General features: G+C 56.6%; 6 protein-coding genes across 6 annotated transcripts; 2 read left to right on the top strand and 4 right to left on the bottom strand.

Annotated features, from left to right (window-relative positions):
• Positions 1-6,777: 6,777 nt before the first annotated feature.
• BKA78DRAFT_89401 (uncharacterized protein) lies at positions 6,778-9,760 on the bottom strand. The gene has a single exon (XM_066893923.1). The coding sequence runs from the start codon at positions 9,403-9,405 to the stop codon at positions 6,937-6,939; it is 2,469 nt and encodes an 822-aa protein (XP_066748487.1). The 5' UTR covers positions 9,406-9,760; the 3' UTR covers positions 6,778-6,936.
• On the bottom strand, positions 9,487-11,142 carry BKA78DRAFT_350440 (uncharacterized protein; the record flags this gene model as incomplete). Its single annotated transcript, XM_066890992.1, has 1 exon — positions 9,487-11,142. The coding sequence occupies one exon, from the start codon at positions 11,140-11,142 to the stop codon at positions 9,487-9,489; it is 1,656 nt and encodes a 551-aa protein (XP_066748486.1).
• Positions 11,143-12,495: 1,353 nt separating this feature from the next.
• On the top strand, positions 12,496-13,388 carry BKA78DRAFT_307489 (uncharacterized protein). The gene has a single exon (XM_066887869.1). The coding sequence runs from the start codon at positions 12,644-12,646 to the stop codon at positions 13,085-13,087; it is 444 nt and encodes a 147-aa protein (XP_066748485.1). The 5' UTR covers positions 12,496-12,643; the 3' UTR covers positions 13,088-13,388.
• Positions 13,389-15,564: 2,176 nt separating this feature from the next.
• BKA78DRAFT_365852 (uncharacterized protein) lies at positions 15,565-16,704 on the top strand. The gene has a single exon (XM_066892560.1). It carries the CDS (start codon positions 15,759-15,761, stop codon positions 16,554-16,556), a length of 798 nt encoding a protein of 265 aa, XP_066748484.1. The 5' UTR covers positions 15,565-15,758; the 3' UTR covers positions 16,557-16,704.
• BKA78DRAFT_89385 (uncharacterized protein) lies at positions 16,608-17,330 on the bottom strand. The gene has a single exon (XM_066893922.1). The coding sequence runs from the start codon at positions 17,201-17,203 to the stop codon at positions 16,733-16,735; it is 471 nt and encodes a 156-aa protein (XP_066748483.1). The 5' UTR covers positions 17,204-17,330; the 3' UTR covers positions 16,608-16,732.
• Positions 17,331-18,255: 925 nt separating this feature from the next.
• BKA78DRAFT_293112 (Alpha/Beta hydrolase protein) lies at positions 18,256-19,290 on the bottom strand (the record flags this gene model as incomplete). Its single annotated transcript, XM_066886159.1, has 1 exon — positions 18,256-19,290. One exon carries the CDS (start codon positions 19,288-19,290, stop codon positions 18,256-18,258), a length of 1,035 nt encoding a protein of 344 aa, XP_066748482.1.
• Positions 19,291-20,144: the final 854 nt, after the last annotated feature.

Below are 20,144 nucleotides of genomic sequence, written 5' to 3'. Positions count from 1 at the left end.
TGAAAGGTATAAAACCCACTCATCCTTCGCCTCCTTTCCTCCCTTAAACAACAGCGGCGACAGTCGGCCAGAATTGACACCTGGACGCGCCATACTGGAAATCACGGCAGACTTTCCGCTCTCCTACGACTACCTGGACTTTCCGCGTGTGTGCAAACGCTTCATAGGCTGTATTAGCACGCGTGCTGTGAGCGCAATAAATGATGGATGAGGAGTGGCGTTGTTTAATGGTGATGTGAAATGTTGACGGTCAGTTGGTCAGCGGTCAGCCCCAGGCGCAGAGGCAGGGGTCACTTACTACGTTTCACTTACTACTTTCTCACTGAGTCACTGAAGGCAATCGGAACAGCTTTCTCGTGACTTGCTCGACTCTCGCAGGGTGTTAAAGCCACATCTTCTTCTCTCCCCTCATCTTTTTTCTCTCGGAGACAGCAGCGGCGGCGAGCAGCCAAAAAGTCCCGCGATGCCAGCGACCGACTGGAAAACCAATGTTCTCGATGATCGAACTCTTGACTGGCTTTCCTGCGCTTCCACAAGTACAGACTTTCGCGTTTGCGTCAACGCTTTGCAAAATGTGCCAGTAAGCGCGCCGGAAGCGCGATGCAGAAGAGCCGCAGCGGTTTCGCACAGTGTTGTAGCAGGTTTCTGGTCCATTGGTCAGACCTGGATGTGAAGTCACGCGTCTCCCTCAAGGCAACGCAAACAGCTTTCTCACCGGGCGTGGTCGATTCTCGAAAGGTATAAAACCACCACCTCCACTCCCCTTCTCTTCTCTCCACAGCATCCTGTGGCCAGCCTCCCAGTTCAAAGAAAGCTCAAGGCTGGAAAGGAACGCAAACGGCAAGTCGACTGTTTGTGTGCTCTCCTTTCTTTACTTCGTCGACCTTCGGAATATACTTAAGGGCCTTGCTGCTTCTGTGCAGTCTGACCCGGCCTCAAGCCCTCCTGAAATTTTGCTTCAGCGTTGACAATGAAGACGCGGCGTTTTTTGGATGGCGGTCAAAAATGGCATCGGCTTATGATATGGACACATTCCGCGGGAAACAGTGCTGCTTCTCCAGGCACACGCCTGCCCTCGTGACCTGCTCGAATCTCGCAAGGTATAAGAACCACCCACTTCTCCTCTGCTCTTTCTTTACTCACCAACAACAACAACAACAACGGGGTTGGGTAGCGAGCAAGTTTCTCCAATAGAGCGACAAACTGGAAAAGAAATGCAACGCTGAGCACATAATTTGCCGGCCCTGTCTTCTCTTCACCTTCCAGTACTTCAAACTCCGTCGGTTTGCTTGCATTACTACCAAACCGCTATAGCTTCAGTCTGCGTGGATGTCATGCGAGTGAGGAAATTAGCGGCGTTTTTGAATGATGATGAGAGATATTGCCAGTCAGTTGGTCAGACTCAAGCGTGGAGTTACGCGTCCCTCACTGACACAAGCGATGCTACCCCTGATACACGCCTGTGTCCCCTGCCACCTGCTCGGTTCTCGAAAGGTATCAAGGCAGACCACTGCGCCCCCTTCTTCTCCTAGAAACAGCGGCAGCCAGTCAGCCAAGAGCTTTTCTGCGTTGGTGCACTGGAAGAAGAAGCCAGCAAAATTTCGTACTCTTGGCTCGCTGTCTGTCTTCTCTTCGCCATTCGGACAGTTTAAACTTTGATGGTTTGCGTTCCAACAAAGCCGTGGCTTTCGCGTGCATCAATGCCGAAGTGTAATAAATGAGGAGAGCAACATTATTGTATGGCCATGAGGAATACCGAATATTGCCAGTCAATTGGTTGGCCTCAGTCGTGGAATCACGCATTTACTTACCCTAAGCAGCGCTACTTCTGAGTCTGACGCACGTCTCGCCCGTTTGACTCACTCATCACTCTCAAAGGTATAAAAGCATCTACAATTCTCCCTTTATCTCAGTGACAAGCTCACCCGGCTTCTCATGTGACAGAATCGTCCCAATTGAAGTACTGAAAGCAGACATGGATATTACACCGTACTCTTGCCTGGGCGCCTGTTTTCTCTTAGTCCTTCGTCAATTCAAGCTCTGTTGGTTTCGGCCTTTTTGCGCAGTCCGACCGACCCTTGAGCTCCACCAGCGTTATTCCCGTCCTCTCGTGAGGAAAGAAGACAAGGGGCATTGTGCCATGACAATGAGAGAGATCCAAAATCAACACAGCTTCAGCCGTGGATTTATGCGCCCACGTACCACAAAAGTGGACACCCAGCTTCAATCTTGACGCATGCCTCCCTCCCATGTGACCTACTCATCACTCCAGAAGGTATAAAGCCGCCTACCTGCTGCTCCTGTCCTCTTGGTTCAATGACAGAAGCAGCGGCAGTGTGGGCCAGCATACCACTTCGCCCACAAGTGTTACTGGAAGAACGCTCCTACGAGGCTTTTGACTTTTGGCTGGTCGTCTATCTTCGCTCCGCGCCTCAGTACCAGACCTTTTCGCGACTTTGTTGGTCCTGGAAATTTCGCGTAGGCCATCGCGCCGGGCAGCTTGCAGGACCTGTCTGCTTCCCTGGTAATAGCAGCATCAAGGGCGAAGGGAGATTAGCGGCAGTCTACTATGACGATGAAGGTCGAGGCTGTGGAGATAATCAGCCTGTCACGGCAGCGATCTAGCCACATACCCGTCCACTTACCACAACAAGCAGATTCGCTGCCCCTGAGTCTGACGCACGGCGCCCCCAGTAACTGATTCGTCACCCCTTAAGGATATAAAGCCCACCTACTCTCTGCTCTCTTCTCTCATTCATAGCAGCGGTGGCGGTGGCGAGTGCCCAGTCAGCACTTCTTCCAATGCATGTACTGGAAGCAAACAACAACTCACTCTTTGCTTGCCGTCTGTCTTCGTTTGCCTGCGGATGTTCTAGCTTTGTTTGCCTTGGAGCTTTTGCACCGTCTGACTAAACAACAGCTTCCACCTGCATCAATCCTGTCGCACTTTAAGTGAGAAAGAATAGCAGCATCCTTAGATGATGAAAAGCAATATTGCCACTCGGTCAGCCAGTTCCTAGTCACGCATCTGTCCACTTGCCACAACAAGCGGACAGGTAGCTCTACCGCCGAATCTGACGCACGCCTCTTCTTCCAAGTGACCTGCTTGCTCATCACTCCTGGAAGGTTTAAAAGCCCTCTCCTCCTCTGTCCACAACCACACCTGCAGTCCCCAATCAGTCAGCCTTCCGAAACAATGATTACTAGAGCGTGATCATGTCTGTGGGCGCTCCTGACTGCGACTACCATCCCCTAGCACATTACTTGTTGCTTCATTCTCTTTCGTCAGTAAACTGGCCAGAAGGGCCCTTTATTCGCATGATCTGAGCGCGATTGAAAGTCGAGGAGGAGCGGCATTTTAGCACGATGACGGGAAACACTAGATCTCGGTCAGTCAGTCAACCAGCCTCGGGCGTGGTGTCACGTCCACTTACCACGACCCGCACGTACCGCTAGGTCCATATCACACGCCTGCCTCCCAGGTGACCTGCTCAGTACTCCTGAAGGTATAAAAGCCCCTCCTCCCACCTTTTTCATCCTCTTCTGTCTTTCATCAGTAACAGCAGGGGCGATAGTGCCGAGTATCTAGCCAGCGTATACAGAACAATTCACTGGAAGGAGACATCACACTCATCGCTGGCTCTCCTGTCTTTTCTCCAGCCATCTTTAGGTCGACTGGAACTTTGTTCCTTTTCGCTAATCAACTGGACCATAGCCTCTATCGACCTGCCTGGTAGCAGCAGTGTCAAGGGACAAGGGAGACGAGCAGCGTTGGTGGACATGATGAGAAAGACTTAAAGTCAGCAAGGCAGCCTGGAGCATTTAGTCAGGCGCCGACATACCACGAGCGGAAGGAGCCCCTCGAACACACGCCTCCTCCCTCCATGACCTACATCCTTCTGAAGGTATAAAATGCCCCTCCCTGCCCTCTTCCCCCTCTCCTTTTTTTCCTCAGCAACCGCACCGTGGCAGTCTCGAACCAGCCAGCCTTTCCAGTTCTAGAGTCTCTGACTCTTTGCGTGCTTCCCTGTCTGTCGCCACCACTTACCTCGAGAAGTTCTTATGACTTTTGTTCTCTTTCGCCAATCGATTGGACCATACCTAGACTCTGCTTGCGTGCGTGTGCTGCAAGCGCTGTATATGGACCGCAGTATTTTGGCACGTTGATGAAGAATACTACGGGCAAACAGTCCGCCTGTTACGGGGGTCTAAAAAGTCACACGTACGCGACCACTTGCCACGACAAGTATCCAAGCAGCGCTCCCCTTGACGCACGCCTCCCTCCCCCGTGGCTTGCATCTTCCCGGAGGTATAAAAATCACACACATCTCCTCCTTTCCTCAACAACGGCAGCAGCAACGGTGGCAGTAAGTAGCCAGCCAGTACTTTAAAAACAATTCACTGCAAGGAGACACTTCAGAATTCATCACAACTTTTGTTGGCCGTCTGTCTTCTCATCGCGATCCGGACCAACTTCTCGACTTTGTTAGCCTGGTCGTTTCGCGCAGACCATCAACCATAGACGCTGTCTGCTCGCTGTGCTGCAAGTGCGATTAATAATGGAGGGGGAGCGGCGTTTTTGCGTGGTGATCAAAAACAATAGAAGTTAGTAAGGCGGCCTTGAGCGTCTGTCAAGTCACCTGCTCGTCCACTTACCACAGCAGGGAGGCAGCATTAAGCACGCCATTCTCTCCCGTGACCTAACCCCTCTCCTTCAAGGCTATAATCCCTCCTCCTCCTTCTTCCTCCCTCCGCCTCTTCTTCAGCAGCAGCGGCATTGTCTAGCCGGTTGACTGTGCAACGTAGCCAACCGACTGTTGATAAGTCCAATGGCACTTTCAATATTTTGTGGGCTCCTCTCGCATTCCTTGAATACCTCTACTCTAAGGGTCGGCTTGGTTTTCGTGCTCTTTTGCTGATCAACTAGATAGTGGGCTCTCTTTGCACGCGCTGCTATAAGCATCATGAATAGTGGAGAAGGGTAGCATTTGCGGACGGTGACGGAAAACACTCAGAGGGGAAAAGATAGTTCAAGGTGTTGAGTCACGCATTTGTCCACTCATCACATCCAGCACTCCCCCTCCGCACGCCTCCCTCCCCCGGGACCTGCTTGCTTATCCCCCCCAAATATATAAACCCCCCTCCTCCCCCTCTCCTCTCCTCTCAGCAACGGCGGCGGCGGCGACAGTGTTCAACAAAAATGGCTCGTCTGACTCCCTGCTGGCCCTTCTGTCTTCTCTCCAACCACTTGTGGATTGACTTGGTTTCGCGCTCTTTCGCCGATTAGTGAGACTGCCGGATCCACTTGCGCGCGTACTGTGAGTGTGATTGATGTAAGAGGAGAAACGGCGTTTTTGCGTGGTGATGAGCAACACCATGAGATAGTCAGTTAGACATAGGTGTCTGTCAAGTCACCCATCCATCCACTTACCACATCCAGCACTCCCCCTCTGCACGCCTCCCCCCCACATGTACTCCTCTCCTCCAAAAGCTACAAAACCCCCTCCCCCCAACCTCTCCCTCCTCTCTTTCTTTCGTCAACAAAAGCAACCCGCAGCGAGCCAGCCAGGCACACAACCAATAACACCATCTACTTGGAGCCGAGGAAACCCAGCAACACCCAGCACTCTTTGCGGGCTCCCCCTCCTTCCTTGAATACCTATACTTTGTGGGTCGGCTTGGTTTTCGCACTCTTTCGCCGATTGACCCGATAGCGGGCTCTGCTTGCGCGCGTGCTCTGAGTGGGATGGATGGTGGGGGAGGAGCGGGCGTCTTTGCGTGGTGATGAGCAGCAGCACGAAGAGACAAAGGCGTAGGTAGGTTGGGGTACCTTATGGAGCCACGCATTCGTCTACTTACCACAAGTAGCGCTACCCTAACACATGCAGACTCTCTCCTCGTGACCAGCTCGACGCTTGTGGAGGTATAAAAACCACTCCTCCCCTCCTCCTCCTGCTGTTCTCTCAGCAGCAGCAGCAGCAGCAGCAGCAGCAGCAGTGCTCCAGCCGACACTCCGATCGCAGTGTCCGAAGAAGTGTACTGGGAGAAAAGCTCTGCATCATTGTGTACTCTGTGTGGGCGCTTCTTCTGTCTTCTGTCTTTTCCTGGTTGTTCTGGCCGAACGAACCAACGCACTTTGTGTGTCTTTCTGCTCGAGCAGGCCGCATGCCTTGCGCGCACCGTATGGGCGACAGAAAACAGATGATGGAGGGGAAGCGGCGTTTGTTTTGGGGTGGTGGTGGTGGTGAGCCACACCACGAACTGAGCATCTGTGCCATTCACCATCATCACACGAGAAGAGAAAAGAGACAAGATGGACGTGCAAACGGCCAGCCAGACCCCTTCCAACCTAGCCACGCCACCAATCTTCTTATTCCGCCTTTACTTGCACTACACCACGCTACATATTTTACGTCGACAGCATTACACTACCCCAGTCCACGCAAACCTCACCATCCATGACCCAAATACCCCCAAGCCAAGTGACAAGAAATCGATCGTACAGAGAGAAGCCGAAGAAGCACATGAAGTAAATCAAGAAAACAGAAACTACGACAAGACGGACGAGCTTGGTATCTTTCCAGTACAAATGAGTACACGTGTGTCGTACGAGAGATGAGTAAAAGAGACGGAACAAGATGGGGATGACGGCAAAGCCCAAGGAGATGGTGAAAGAGAGACAGGGACGTATATGTGAAGAACAGGAACGAGAAAGAAGGAAACAGATGACATGACACATGCCGTGTGGTGTAGATGTAGGTGTCATGGGCGACGATTCGCCCATCAGGAAAGCCGCAGCGCGCAAGCGGCCCGTCTCCGCGACGCAAAAGCAAGAAAACATCTCCCAACTCCGTCCGCCGTGTTACCCAAAGCCCTCACCAGGGCTTCCATAGCCAAACGCCGAATCCATCTTTTCACCCCTTACCTCACGCTCAGTTAATGACCAGCAGCAGTCGACGCGGCGGTGCCCGCCGACGCGCTACTGCCCTTGCGCCAAAAGCGGCCACGGCCCCACTTGCTGCGCTCCTTGACAGGGCCACCCACACTCTCCTTAGACTCGCTCGCATCCACGTCCTTGACCTCACCGCCCAGCTCGGTAGAGCTGACGGGGCCAACCTCGATGAGCGCGCCGTCGCGGCCCATTTTGACAAAGGGCATGGGTTTGGCGTCGGCCGCGTCGCTCTTGCTCTTGGGTGGGGGCCCCGAGAAGCGAAGGAAGTCGGCCATTTCGGTCAGCACGCCGCGGTCGTCGTCGACGAGGCGCGCGTCGCGCGGTGGGTGTTGGCTGCGCTTTGTGGCCGTGGTGGCGGAGGTGAGCGGGCGGCGGAGGGGCGGGGCGGTGATGGTGCCGTTAGAGTCATAGCGCGAGTGTTGGTTGAGGGTGGAGAAGGAGAGCCCGCTGGTGGTGTGTTGGGAGTAGGAGGAGGAGGGCGGGGGAATGGGTGGTGACATGGCGAGAGGATTTTGGTAGTGGCGTTGGTTGCGGATGCCGTTGGCCGAAGCGGGCGTCGCGGGGGCACCGGAGCGGATGGCGCGCATTGTGTCGTTGCTGAGCATAAAGGGCTCAGTTTTGTGGTTGTCCGTCAAGTGCGATGGCGGGGGCTCGCTGGCAAGGAAGTCGGCCAAAGATTGCTCCTCTTCTCGTGGACGACCGGGAGGCTTCTTGGGAGTGCCGTTTCCTGGCAGTGCAGTGAGGTCTTCCTCCTCTGCAAATTCTTCGTCGTCATCGTCGGGGATGGCGTATGGGTCGAGCTTCTTCTTGGGACGATTACGCTTCATTCCCTCGGGTTCGGGTTCAGAAAAGCCGCCCGTCAGAAATTGCGGTTCACCAGAAAAGGCTGGTTGCGCAGTGGGGATGGGAGGGAGCAGACCGCTGCGCGAGTCGCTCGTTTGATGAGAGTCAGAAAGTGACGGCACTGTGCTGGCATACATTTCCAACTGATCCGAGTCCATGGTGTCGCGGAAAGGTGCTATGGCGCGTGGGATGCGGTTTTCTCCTGGTGGTGCTGGTGGTCCCTGGCGGATGAGGTCAATAAGGTCGTTGTCAATGTGACTTGGGCCTGCAGCATTGCGCGGCTCCAAGTTGGACTTTTTGTGGCTGCTCCGCGGAGGCATGCTGTCTTTGCTTTGCCTCCTGGTAAATGGCGAAGCGGGTCCTGAACCGTTTGCGGAGCTCTTGCTTGACTTGGAAAGGACGTTGCCGGTGGTCGAGGTCGGCGTGCGAGTCGTGGTGTCAGACATGGAACGGTTCGAGAGCGTTGTGTCGATAGGTTTCATCCGGGGGCCGCTGGGAGTTGTTGACATGAGAAAGTCGCGCAAGTCAAAGGTCGGATCCGTCTGCACTCGTGGCTCTCTGGGTAACTGCCTTAGGCGTGAGAAAACTTTGGCTCCTTCATTTACAGGTATTGGACGGCGGGTTTTGGATTCCTTGTCGTTGTCGTCGGATGCACGACGGCCCGGGAGACTCACACTTCCTTTTTTGCTGGATGCGACTGACGAGTTGGAACGGCCAGGTAACCAGGGCGGCTTTTGATCAATTATTCGGGGAAACACGGTAACCTTGGCAGGCGCGTTGGCGATTCCAGACTGCTTCTGGGCCTCGGAGGTGGCTCGTTCTGCGGCAGGTTTCGCGCTCACTTCGCGCATGCGCTCAGGGGTCAGCGTGTAGTACACAGTATCCGCTTGTGCAATCTGGGCGTCGAATTCCCGCGTGCGATCGTCGTCCGACACGCGCGTCGGCTTGCCGCGCTGCCGGCCAAAGACAATGCTCGACTCGGAACCTCGAGACTGGTGGTGGGTGGATGGTGCAGACGAAGAAGAAACCGACGAGACTCGTTGCAGGCCTGCGCGCTCGACGCCCTGATCCGAACCTGAAGGAACCCGGTTGCGGCTTCTCGAACTCTCTTGGGATTTGCGCGAGGGAGCGCTTTCACGGGTGTGAGACGACGTACCAGACAGCGACGGTGGCTTTGTAGCATTTTGAAATCCAGGCGTGGAGCTCGTCGCGGGGCGCGCGTTGGTCGGCTGTGTTCCACTGCCTTCGCGCGTGCATTCTCCAGGTTGCTTGAAAGAGTTAGATCCGGGCTGCGACACCCTGTCCTCGACGACCTTTGTCATGACTTGGCCTTCCGACACATTACCCATGGGCAAGCTTGCAACATGCTGCCTCCCATTTAAGTTTTCCCTTGGAGCCGAGTCTTCCATTTCGCCGCTTGGAGGGAGTGGTGATGGTGGAGCAGCCAAGACCAGATCCGAGGTTTTGGCCAGCCCAATGACCTGGCTATCCGCTGATCCATGCCGCAGGTGCGACCTGTTCTGTTCCGGCGCGTCGAAAAAGACGGCTTTTCCTGGGCCACTCTCCATGCGGCATTTCGAACCCTTTTTCTCTGACACTGTTCCTGACATGCCAGGCCTTTCTTTGCCGTCAGAGACGTTTGACCGGCTGCTTCTAGACGACAGCACTTTTGTAGATCCTGTCCAATCACGTTAGCCAAGAAGCAGTCTTGCGAATGTCCACTTGCCATTGGTTTCCATGGCGGCGGGTCTGCCCTCTGGACCCTTGATGGGCGACTGGTCACGAAACAGGCTTTTTGGAGTGCCTACAGGCGGCGAGGGGAACGATGCCTGCAAGGTGCTGTAGGTCGAAATGTGTAACGGGGCAGGCTTTACACTATGGCGACGCCTGCGTTCCTTTTCTTTTTCTTCCTTGGACACTTGATTCCTGGGAGGCGCCACTTGGTCCTGGGAGTCTGACGCTGACTCGGCTGGGGTGACGAATGGACTGGGTGAACTATCAGCAGTCTCCGGCACCGGCTGCTTCTGTTGCGCCTTTGCGAGAGCTTCTTTTTCAATGGCTTTCAACTGCAATGACGGCATGGAGCTGCAACGGGAGCGCACCAGGGATGCCGACTGACCGCGGCCAGGGGTGAATAGCCAACTCGTAGGGCGAGTTAAAACCGCACTACGCTTTTGGCTTTCCCTGTCGGCATCCTCCAAAAATCTCTTGGCGGCTGCCGACTCGCGCACATCGGGCTGCCGGGGTTTATCGTCGCCGTTACTCTCCTTGATTTGAGCGCCTGCAGTCGAGTCAGGCTGAGGTTTTTCCGACTCCTCGGTTAAAGCAGTCGCGCCTGGCGCGTCTTGCGCGTTACCCGTACTGTATCGTCGGTACCCATGGAAACTTTGGAACAGAGACGAATGCGACGAGCTGCGACCGGATCCTGGGGAAGCGAGGGGGTGATTGTGCGAGCGAAGGGCCTTTTTCCAGGTCCTCCACAGACGGCCCAGCGCTGAGTTGAGCGCAACCTTTTCCATGTCGTGTTCGTAAACAATGGCCCTCTCCAGCTCATTTTCGTCGACAGTCGTCCCTGCATTTGAACGCTTTCTCTTGCTACGAATGCGAGTAAACGCCGCTTGACCAGCAACAACGAGCGTTTGCTCGGCAATGTATTCGACAACGGACGTGAGGAAAATGGCAGCGGCCCAGGACACGAGATTTCGCTCGTGAGGCGGGACACCATCAAGATCGTCATCAGAGTCCTGGTCTTCGGCGAGAAAGCGCTCCTCATCCTCATCTTCCAGCTCGCCTAATCTCGTGTACACCATGATGCGCGACCGCGTGCGCGCAAAGACGGCATCCAAGGCGAAGTCGGTGCATTTTTGCCCCTCTGGAAATTCCTCGTCCTCGTCTCCCGCCAGCAACCCAGAAAGTTCATCATCAGCCGTAGACATGGCCTCGCGGGCCAGCCGGGGCTTCAGTACGTCCAGGATAGCCGGCCTTATTGCGGTGATACTGGGCGACTTGGCCGTACCCAGGACCGAATAAATCAACGCATCGAGAAAGGAATTGAGCAGCGACAGCGCTTCCTCGGACACGCGCGCCGACTCGGCGGGTACAGGGTCGGCGGCGGGACCCAACTCGTCTATAACCTTGGCGTTCTGGTGGTCGGTCACAATCTGCGACGCAGCGGCGACGGCGACGTATGCAGGCGGAGGCTCGCAAGGGGCGGGGACGAGCAAGGAGGCGGTCGACGATGGAGACAGGATGGATTGGTGGTCGCTACTGACGCTGCCCGGTCGGCTGGAGCGCAGGGAGGCGCGCTCGCTGTCACCTTGGCGGTCCCGAGTCGGCTGTCGGTACATGGCGTTTGGAGGAATGCGATGCGAGTCTCAAGAAGCTTGGTCGAAAGTCAGCCCAGCTGTAGGGCTCAGACAGGTCTGCAACGGCTGGCGACTCACCAATGGCAGATGGAAGAAAAGAAGTATCGAAAGTCGCGACGCAACCGTCGCACAGGTGCCCGAATTCGCAGCGGCGGTGGTCAATCGGAGGAAAAAGGGCGACGACGAGGGCGATCCAAGATAATGACGACGTTGATGCTATGCAAACGAGTGGAGCTACGACGGCATGGCTCATACGCGACAGCAACAACGGACGTCTTGTTTGGTCTGGCGATGGACAGAGGAACAAACAGTCTTGGTCTTGGGCGAGGATCGAATAATAGCTATCGGATAGCTCGTTGATTCTAGGGAGCGTACTCGGGGAGCGGCGAGCAATTTGAGGCGAGGGGCAGCAAAAGGGTCTTTGCGGAGTGGTGCAATCCCCGTGTCGATCAGGTGCAATGGCAGATTAAAGCCGGCGAAGATTGTGGATGGGCGTGGGGGCGAGAGACGGGGGGATTTTGGCAGAGACAAAGGAGAGGAGAGGGCGAAGGTTGTTGTCGACGGGCGGTCAGAGGACGACGAGTTGTATTGCAGAGAGAGGCTGGTGGATGGTGTTGTGGTAGCTGTGTTGTGTTGCGGTGCGACGTGAAGCGTACCGTTCCTAGTCAGTCCAGCAGCTGGTGCGCGTGGCCGACAGCCGTGCCTCTCCGTTAAATTAACCCGCGACCATGGCGGTATGGGTGCTCCCTACAACTACCTAGCTCACAACAACTGGAACATCACGGTGTCTTTCATTGCGTCTTCCAAGTGCCGTGCCGATGGACGGACCACCGAGAGGGTGTTCATCACCATGCCCACGTGGCTCTCACGGCTCCCTCTGCGTCGTCTACACGGTGTTTATTGCACATCGCCAATAGTCGGACTACCCCTGTCGGCTTCCCGTCGTTTGCTGACCATGAAGAAAAGCTAGATAAAGATGGACACGTCCAACCTTGTTGCGCGGTGATCCTCAGCTCGGTTCGAGAATAGACACTCTCAGACATGGCTGCGTCTGGGTTTTCGTTAGACAGAGAGAGCAGAAAATGCTGCAATGGCCGGCCAATCATGGCTTCGACGACGCCTTCTAGAAACGCAATTATCCTGGATTTCTCCTGCGTTCCTTCCAGGACGACACCCGACTGGCCCGCCCATGTCCTTCGGCTTCGACTTTTCCGAATGCTTCAGCTCAGGTCCTCGGCCCGCCCACGGCCAGGCCCTGCGAGTAGCAGTACGGCTGAGGTTGTCGCGACGCTGCAACTTTTGCGCCTGTGGCTCTGCTCCACCCTCAGCCTTTCCCGCCTACCCGCTCCACCAGGAACGTCATGATGCGCTGCTGCCAACTGAAACACGTCGACGTCGTGGTCCCCAATTCTCGCGCCTCTCTCAACGACACGAAAACCATCTCATACAATAGTCACGCTCATCGCCATGACCGCTCCATCTCATGCTGGGCGTTTGCCAAGTATTGCCGGCGTATAGGCTGACAGGAAATGCCCTCACTCAACTGCGGTACCGTGCTAATAGCCCAGCGATAGACCTCACCGGCAGCTCAATCCACCGCCATCACCATCAACTGAACCACTGCAACCCCTCATCCACCCTCCATCCTGACTCGCCCCATCATGTCTCATTTCTCTCCGCAAAGTTTCGTCGCGGCGCTGGCTTTATCGATCGCTCAGGCGTCCGCCGCCCACTAACTTCACCACCTCAAAATATGCTTATCACGCTCCCCACGTGCTCGCGCCCACCGGTACTGCTACTCCAACCACGGTACTGCTCCTCGCCCAACGGTACGTATCGCCCCCGTACTGCAATTTCGGCGCCCGTCCCGGCTGCGCTGCATCCCGAGCTACTTGAGCTTTTTTGCACTGTACCGCGGCAGTGGTAGGCCGATACGGATACGCTTTTTTGAATAGTAGGAGAGATAGGGAGATGGAGGAGCTTAGAGTTTTGGCATCGCATGATGGATGCTCTGGTGGGCGCGCGTCATCCGGACAATCCTCGCCGCTCGCCTTGAATTGTTTGAGATGACGGGCATGGTGCCGAGGGCCAAACGCAAGTAGGTCTGCTTTCTTTTTGCGATGATTGCGACATGCTAGTACATCTTGGACTGCGTTCTTGCCTCGAATTTTTCTTTGCTTTTACGGCGTTCGGGAAAATCATTCCTCGTCATTGATTATTCTTTTTCTCGGGTGTGGTTGGTGCGCTGTCGCTGCGTCACTGCGTGCCTCGAGGCCATGCTTTCTTTTCCCCTTCCCCCTCTCCGGAGCTCTCCCGCCCCCTCCTCTCCCGTTTTGCCCCACCCCGCTCGCTTCAGAGTCTGGACGTCACAGCAACGGGGGGTCACCCCTGCCGCTCCCTTACTCCTTCTTCCGATCTTGCGGGAGACTCGCGCCGTCATCTCCGTCGTCATGTATGGCTGCCTCTCCATCACACGCATCGCCCAACTCCAGGGACTTATCAGGCTGGGCTGGCCCACCGCCTCAGTCTTCCACCTGCCACGGCAGCAGCACACAGCACACAGCCTCGCCGTCAGGCAGCCACACCACGAGAAGGCGGGCCGGCAACCGCCTGTCTGTCTGCCATGGCGTCGTCGCCGCCGGCGGTGTGGCGCGCTCGTCCCACGCGCAGCCGAGCCGCACGTCTATTCCTGTGCGCTTGTCCGACGCGCCCCGTTGCACCGTGTCGCTGTCAGTTGATTTGGTGTCGCACATGCTGTGTTCGGTGCGAGGGCGGTGGGGACGCACGCCGCGAGTGAGCGGCGCACAGGGAGCGGAGCCGCATCGACCGCGTGCGGTGCGTCTGAGACAGAGAGACAGGCGTTTGGCGGTGTTGTAGGATGCGCGTGTGTGGGGTTGGGTAAGCTTCGTGGCGAGGCTATTGACGTGTGGAGGTTGTCAGGCGGTGTTAGATGGCTTGATTGATGCTGACTGCGTGGTTATGCGGCGTTGACTCTGCCTTTCTTGATGTTTGTACCCTCTCTGTTTGAGTTCCCTCGTTTCCTCGTCCTGGACACCTGGACGGAGCAAGAGTCCGTCGAGAAGAACGGCAAGACTCACGAGAGCATCTGTCGTCGAGTTCCTTTTGAAAGATTTCTTGGGGCTTCGCTGCTGTGACTGCGGCATTCATCGTTGTAGGATCGACGACTCTCTGCTGGATGGACGCGCTTGAATTCTCCTTTTCGTATGCGCTGACTCTGAGCGGCTGGGGAGCGCAAGTCGCGCTGTTGACTAAAGTTTCGTAAAGAGAGAAGTCGCTCGAATGCTTTTTCTTGACAGCCCATGATATCGAAGTGGGGTTCAACTCAAGAGCGAGGAAGACGAGGTGTTGGCTTGGTGTCTGCGTGGTGGTGCAGTAGGTCGGCAAGACGTGGACGGCGATTTACCTCGGGCTCCGATGATCAACGTCAACTGGCGACGCATCAGACTGTTGGTCGAAGGAAGCACGTCGACAGTGTCCAACGCTCTGAAGACAGACTGAAGGTAGACATGGCAGTCGGGCTGGACAAGACGAATGTGTGTATGGCCTGTCTGCTGCCAGCCCGTACTTCAAGTACACGCTTGACGGCGTCCACCCCGCAACTCGACCTCACCACCCAACTGGGCCAACCTCCCACAACATCGAACGTAGCTGAAAAAGCATGGGCTTCAAGATTCGTGAGGTGCACGGGCCGACCGCTTTGCGCTCGCGCTGTGGTTGGTCCGTCGATTTCAGGGTCCAACACCGCACCTCCCAAATCGACACCACTTTGCAACTTCGAATGTAGCGGACTTCAAGATTTTTGGAGGGCACGGGCCCGACCGCTTTGCGCTCGCGCTGTGGTTGGTCCGTCGCTTTCAGGGTCCAACATTGTGACTCCCCGGATTGACATCACTGGTCAGGCGCCAGCAACTTTGAACACAGTGCAAAAGCACGGGCTTCAAGATTTCAAAATCCGCTCGTCGTCTGGTTCGTCCGTCTCTCAAGGGTCCCGCAATCGTGAAGCCAGCGCTTGTCTCGCGGTTGAGGGATTTGTGCTTCTCGCGTCCATCCGTCGCTCAATCAGATGCCCTTTTCTGAGCTCTGCTCACTTCAATATAGCTGGTCAAGCACCTACACACCCATCTGCTCCGGGCTCATCTGACGACCACCCAGTGCGAAGCGGCTCAGACTTAGGGTTGTAGCTGATGCCGTCTTTTGGTGTTGAGGTGGCCGCGCTCAACCCACACGCCCGCCTTGTCCACGCTTGTCACGCCGACCGCCAGTCACTTCGAACCAACACACCGCTGCCGCACCCGCAACCTGAAGTTTTTGCACTCCTTCAACTCTCTGACCCTTTTGTCGTGGTAATCGTGGCACCAATTCCCGCCATGACTTGGCGGCACCAGAACACGCTCGCCTGAGCCACCGCGTAACGGCGTCAGCGCGCAACGGCAACACTTCACCATTGAGATTATTTCGTCGCTCTACGAGCGTGGCAGCCTTTCGCCACGTTTTCCTCGACTCTAATCCTCGACGATACTCGTCATAGACACAACACAAAGCCTCGACGTCGCCCCTCCCTGGCTCCAGTCTCCAGGATGTCTCGACCTCTACAACCTCACCAACGGCGCAAAGAACCAGGGGAACAAGGGCAGGACAGGAACCCACGAGACTCTGCGACACGGATTGGCGAAATCAGGGCCATCCACAGACTGCGCCACGCAACGTCGTCACATAACCGCCGACGAACCATGGTAACGTCGTCGACACGCGGGCCTGTCTTCCCAACAAAGGCTCCCAAGGGCCAATACAAAAGCACGTTGACTACTCATTTCAGATTCTGCGTACGCCTACCTCTTCCAGTCCGCCTGGTTCCCCGCAATGCCTCTACTCTCCTCCGCTGCTGCCTCCGCCGCCGCTCCTCCTCAGCGCAACATGGATCCCGCAGGATACAAGACGCAACAACACCACCACACTCACAAAAGCGCGATCGCATTACCCGGGCTGCCTTCTCGCGTTCTCTACCCGTCGCCGCCCCACCAGCCCCTCAACAAAAAGTCCTCCTCCTCCTCGCCCTCCGACCCAGAAGCCAGCGCCAGCGCCCGCGCCACCTTCGCCATCGTCTCCCTCCCCGGCCGCTTAAACCCCTCCGGGTCTGGGCCACAGGGACTCATAACGACCTTTCCCGACCTCTGCACGCGCACGCTGTCGCGCGCCATCGACGAATCGCCCATCTACCGCGCCCACCGCTCCTACAGCGGCATCGACGTGACGCGCATCGTACTCGTCGAAGCCGCACTCATCATGCTGCTGGCGCCCGTCGTCGCGGGCGCGCTGCACGATATGCATGGCGAGATGCGCCACATCATGGCGATGCTGGGGGGTGTGTGGTTTAACATCATGTTTGGGGTGGATATTGCCATGGCGGGGTTTTGGAGGGAGGATAAGGGGAGGGCGGATGTGAGGAGGGTGTTTGTTGGCGTTATGGGCGTGTTGGCGCTGGGCGCGGTTTGGTCGGCTGCTGTGGATATGGGATGGCTTTGATGGTGGTCGTGGTGGTCGTGGTGGAGGGCTAGGTGTGTTGACTGTTGCTTGGGAGGGAGTTGGCGAAGGGGGGCGGCGGGAGGAAGAGAAGAGATGGAAGAAAGGGCGGTTTTACGCGCGTGACCTGTTCCGCGAGCGGGCAGTCGGGCAACTCGCCTCCTGGACGCCCAAGCAAGAAGAAGGTTGCGTGCTCGTCTTGCCGCCACAAAGAGTCGCAGTGCCTACTACTCCAGCGGAGCGCCGATGTTGACGGGCCGCAGGTATTGAAGACGGGGTACCACCAACCATCGGAAAGTGAGCAACGAGACGCCGGGTTCGCCATCAATTCTGTAACACAATTCCTGGCACTCAACCCCCGCTGCCTGGCCGACTTCGATAGTTGACTTGGGGAGCGCTCGACTTTGAGTTTATAATACCCTGACTGCAATTCTACTTGTTTGAAAGATGCGGTCCTGGCAGTGACGACATCGCGGTGGTGGAAATCATGTTGGCAGCGCATGGTGTCTCTACTCACCAACTCAGCTGCTCACAGCCATAAGCGATTCCCGCAGGCACATCGCAGCGGCTGGCTCAGGCTCACGTTCAGCCGAAGCGACATGTTATGCTGGTTGCTGTGTTGCCATCCTCCAAGCGCATTTCGGTGACAGCAGCGAGCTTCGCAACGTGCTGAGGTGGATGCCGCAGCTGGAGATCTTGGAGTTGCGCCGAAAGCTTTGTGGCTGAGTGATTATGTGAGGCCATTGTAGTATACTTGTCTGGTCATTGATGCTGGCGTCTGCCGCGCCCCCGCAAGTAGCAGGTCGAGCGGCGGCGGGGTGCTTCAATTCAACCTCACGTCACGTCTCAATCCGCCGTCTCCTTCAAGCCATCCAGGGTCCAGTCCAGCCCCCCTACAACCGCAAGGAAAGAGCCGACGTCATCCGGGCACTTGGACCTCTTTGCGCTCCCGCTCTGATTGGCCGGCAATTCGAGATTCTGCGATTGCTTCGTTCGAAGTTGCCTTCGCGGTTGCGGCAGGCAGGCGCGATCTGGCGCTAGCGTGGATCATGCCTCGCGCGCTCGACGTGCGATTGGTCGGCGATTCGAGGTTTTTTGTTTGCTACGTTCGACGTTCGACGCGCGGTGGGAAGTGGGAAGGTGGAGGTGGGTAGGGCTGGCCGCTCTGGTGTAGTCGCCTCTGATGTCATCAGAGCAGCAGGTACATAGGCGCGTCGGCCGGCGCGCGTCGTCCGTAGCAGAACAATGACCTACATAACCTTTTTCATAAAACACTGGAATCGGGGGCGGGGTGCGCTTTGCGTCGTGTCGCGCTCGGTGTGCGAGTTTCTGTCCAGCTGAGGGTACAGCGAGCTGTTTCCCTCGTCTGCGCTGACTTCGGTACGACGATCAAGAGCCGCTTAAATGAGGGAGAAGGAATTGAAAGACAGAGGTAATGGTTTGATCAAGAGAAATGTTTGCGAGTGCCCAAGCCAGGCCTGTACAAGAGCGCCCCTGGCGCACACCTATCTACCCTCTTCCATTCAGTATCGTACAAGAACCATGCTCTTGGACTTACATGCCCCTCAGCACAGCTTCTGTCAAAATCCGCGTCCCCCTCATCATCCCCACCGGCACCACCTCGCCCGGCGGCATCTTCAAGTACGGAGGCACGTCCAACGCATCCATCATGCCCTGCCACGCGTGGCTCGCGCCCTGCTCAACCTCAACTTCCACCGCCGCCCCGTCCGCTCGTGCCCTTGCTGCGAAGCGTAGCGCGTCGTCTACCAGCACTTCGTCTCCGCCACATGAGACGTAGGTGCGCGCCGGCAGGACCGCGTCCCATGTTGGCCGCTGTCCGTTCCCGTCACCCCACACATTGGCGTCCAGCTCGTCGCCAAAGTCTAGCTGTCCGGCAGCCGAGGCCCGCTCGCGCTCGCCACCGAGATACACGTCTGTTGCGAAGTCGAGTGCCTCTTTGATAAGCGTATCTCGGTGCCGGTTGCGCTCGAAGCTGGCGCCGCCGTTTAGCAGGCTGAGCCACGGGGCAACTAGATGGAGGCCGGCGCCAGGCCGCGGCTGCGTGTGCTGCGTTCGCAGCAGCAGCGCTAGCGTAATGTGTGCGCCGGCCGACTCGCCGTAGATGGCGAGTTTGGAGGCGGGAATGCGCAGCTTGTGCAGCAGATATGTGTAGGCGGCTTCGGCCTCGTCTATGGGTGCCGGGAAGCGCGTCTCAGGCGCGAGGGAGTAGTCGAGGGAGAAAATGGAGAGGGTCAGAGGCGAAGGGTCGGGAATGGCTGTGTCGGTGGATGCGGTCGAGGTGCTACTGGTTGAGGCGTGTTTCTTCTCTTTGCTGGTTGGAGGGCTGAGTTTGGTTCCTCGCTCGTTGGCTATCTCGGCCATGCGAAGCATGGTGACAGCATTCATGGTCGGCTCACCGACTACAAAAGCACCTCCGTGGAGTACGAAAAGCACCACGTCGCTGTCGGCAGGGTCGGGTGTTCCACGGACGATCCACATGCCGGCAAAGTGCGGCGTCCGAACGGGTACGCAGGGACGGGGAGTGAGAGAGGAGAAGCGGGGAGATTCGAGAATTGTGGACGCGGGCATGCGAAAGAGGGCGCGAGTGGTGGTGATGGGGAGATTGGCGGTGCCACTGGTACAAGCTCAGCTGGATACTCATTCGCAGTTTGCAACAGTCCAGTCCTAGGTGGAGTGTTTTCAGAAACTTTTACTTACGCCCGAGCAAATGACCGCCAGCAGTCAGTCAGGAAAGATGGTGGTCGGTCTGAGATGGACCTTCTTGATATCCGGTAGACGAGCCAGTAAAGAAACCTCCAGGGTATCGATATGAAAAAGATTATGGTCATGACAATGTCTTTGAAAGGCACCCGGGCGTAGTTTGGATTGGGCTCGAGCAGGCCATCCACTTCTGACAGCGGCATTGTCTTTTCCATCTCACGCGGTGAGCCCCGACGGTATTGATGTGATTGTTGCATTTCGATATGGTGTTGACCTCAAGTCCGGAAAGACGGTATAGATGGTAGCCGGTAGTAGGAGAGCCGAATAGAGATCCAATGTCCCAAGTCCAGCGTGGGAGAGTATGGTAGGCAAGATATGCAAAGACTGGCGGCGAAGTGATCCATTATGAAGCTGAGCGGGGCTGGCGTCAATTTGGGGGCGTGGGGAAGACAAGGGAGGTCGAGGAAGCATTTTCGTGCTTCGGAGCAGAGCAAACGTCGAGGCTCGTGCAGAGAGCGCACGAGGGCAGCTGGGCAGCTGCAGCTGCAGCTGATATTGCGGGATGACGTGCCCGCGTCGCCGTCGCGTAACGTCCATGGGCCAGACGGCGGGCGGTGAGGGCTGCGGCCTTCAGGGACAGCGTCAAGCATTGTCGCAGACATGCTCGTGGCGCCGAAAAAATACGAACTCCGCTCGAGGCGTCCTTTTCCCCGTCAGCTCAT

Source organism: Phyllosticta capitalensis, assembly GCF_038381095.1.
Source record: "Phyllosticta capitalensis strain CBS 128856 chromosome Unknown BKA78scaffold_2, whole genome shotgun sequence".
NCBI lineage: Eukaryota > Fungi > Ascomycota > Dothideomycetes > Botryosphaeriales > Phyllostictaceae > Phyllosticta > Phyllosticta capitalensis.
The sequence above is the reverse complement of the archived record's forward strand: the minus strand, read 5'-3'. Positions and strand labels throughout refer to the sequence as shown.

Coding starts and splice junctions, on each gene's coding strand:
- BKA78DRAFT_89401 (XM_066893923.1), bottom strand. CDS start 9,405: ATGTCAGGAACAGTGTCAGAGAAAAAGGGTTCGAAATGCCGCATGGAG.
- BKA78DRAFT_307489 (XM_066887869.1), top strand. CDS start 12,644: ATGCTGGGCGTTTGCCAAGTATTGCCGGCGTATAGGCTGACAGGAAAT.
- BKA78DRAFT_365852 (XM_066892560.1), top strand. CDS start 15,759: ATGTCTCGACCTCTACAACCTCACCAACGGCGCAAAGAACCAGGGGAA.
- BKA78DRAFT_89385 (XM_066893922.1), bottom strand. CDS start 17,203: ATGCGCTGCCAACATGATTTCCACCACCGCGATGTCGTCACTGCCAGG.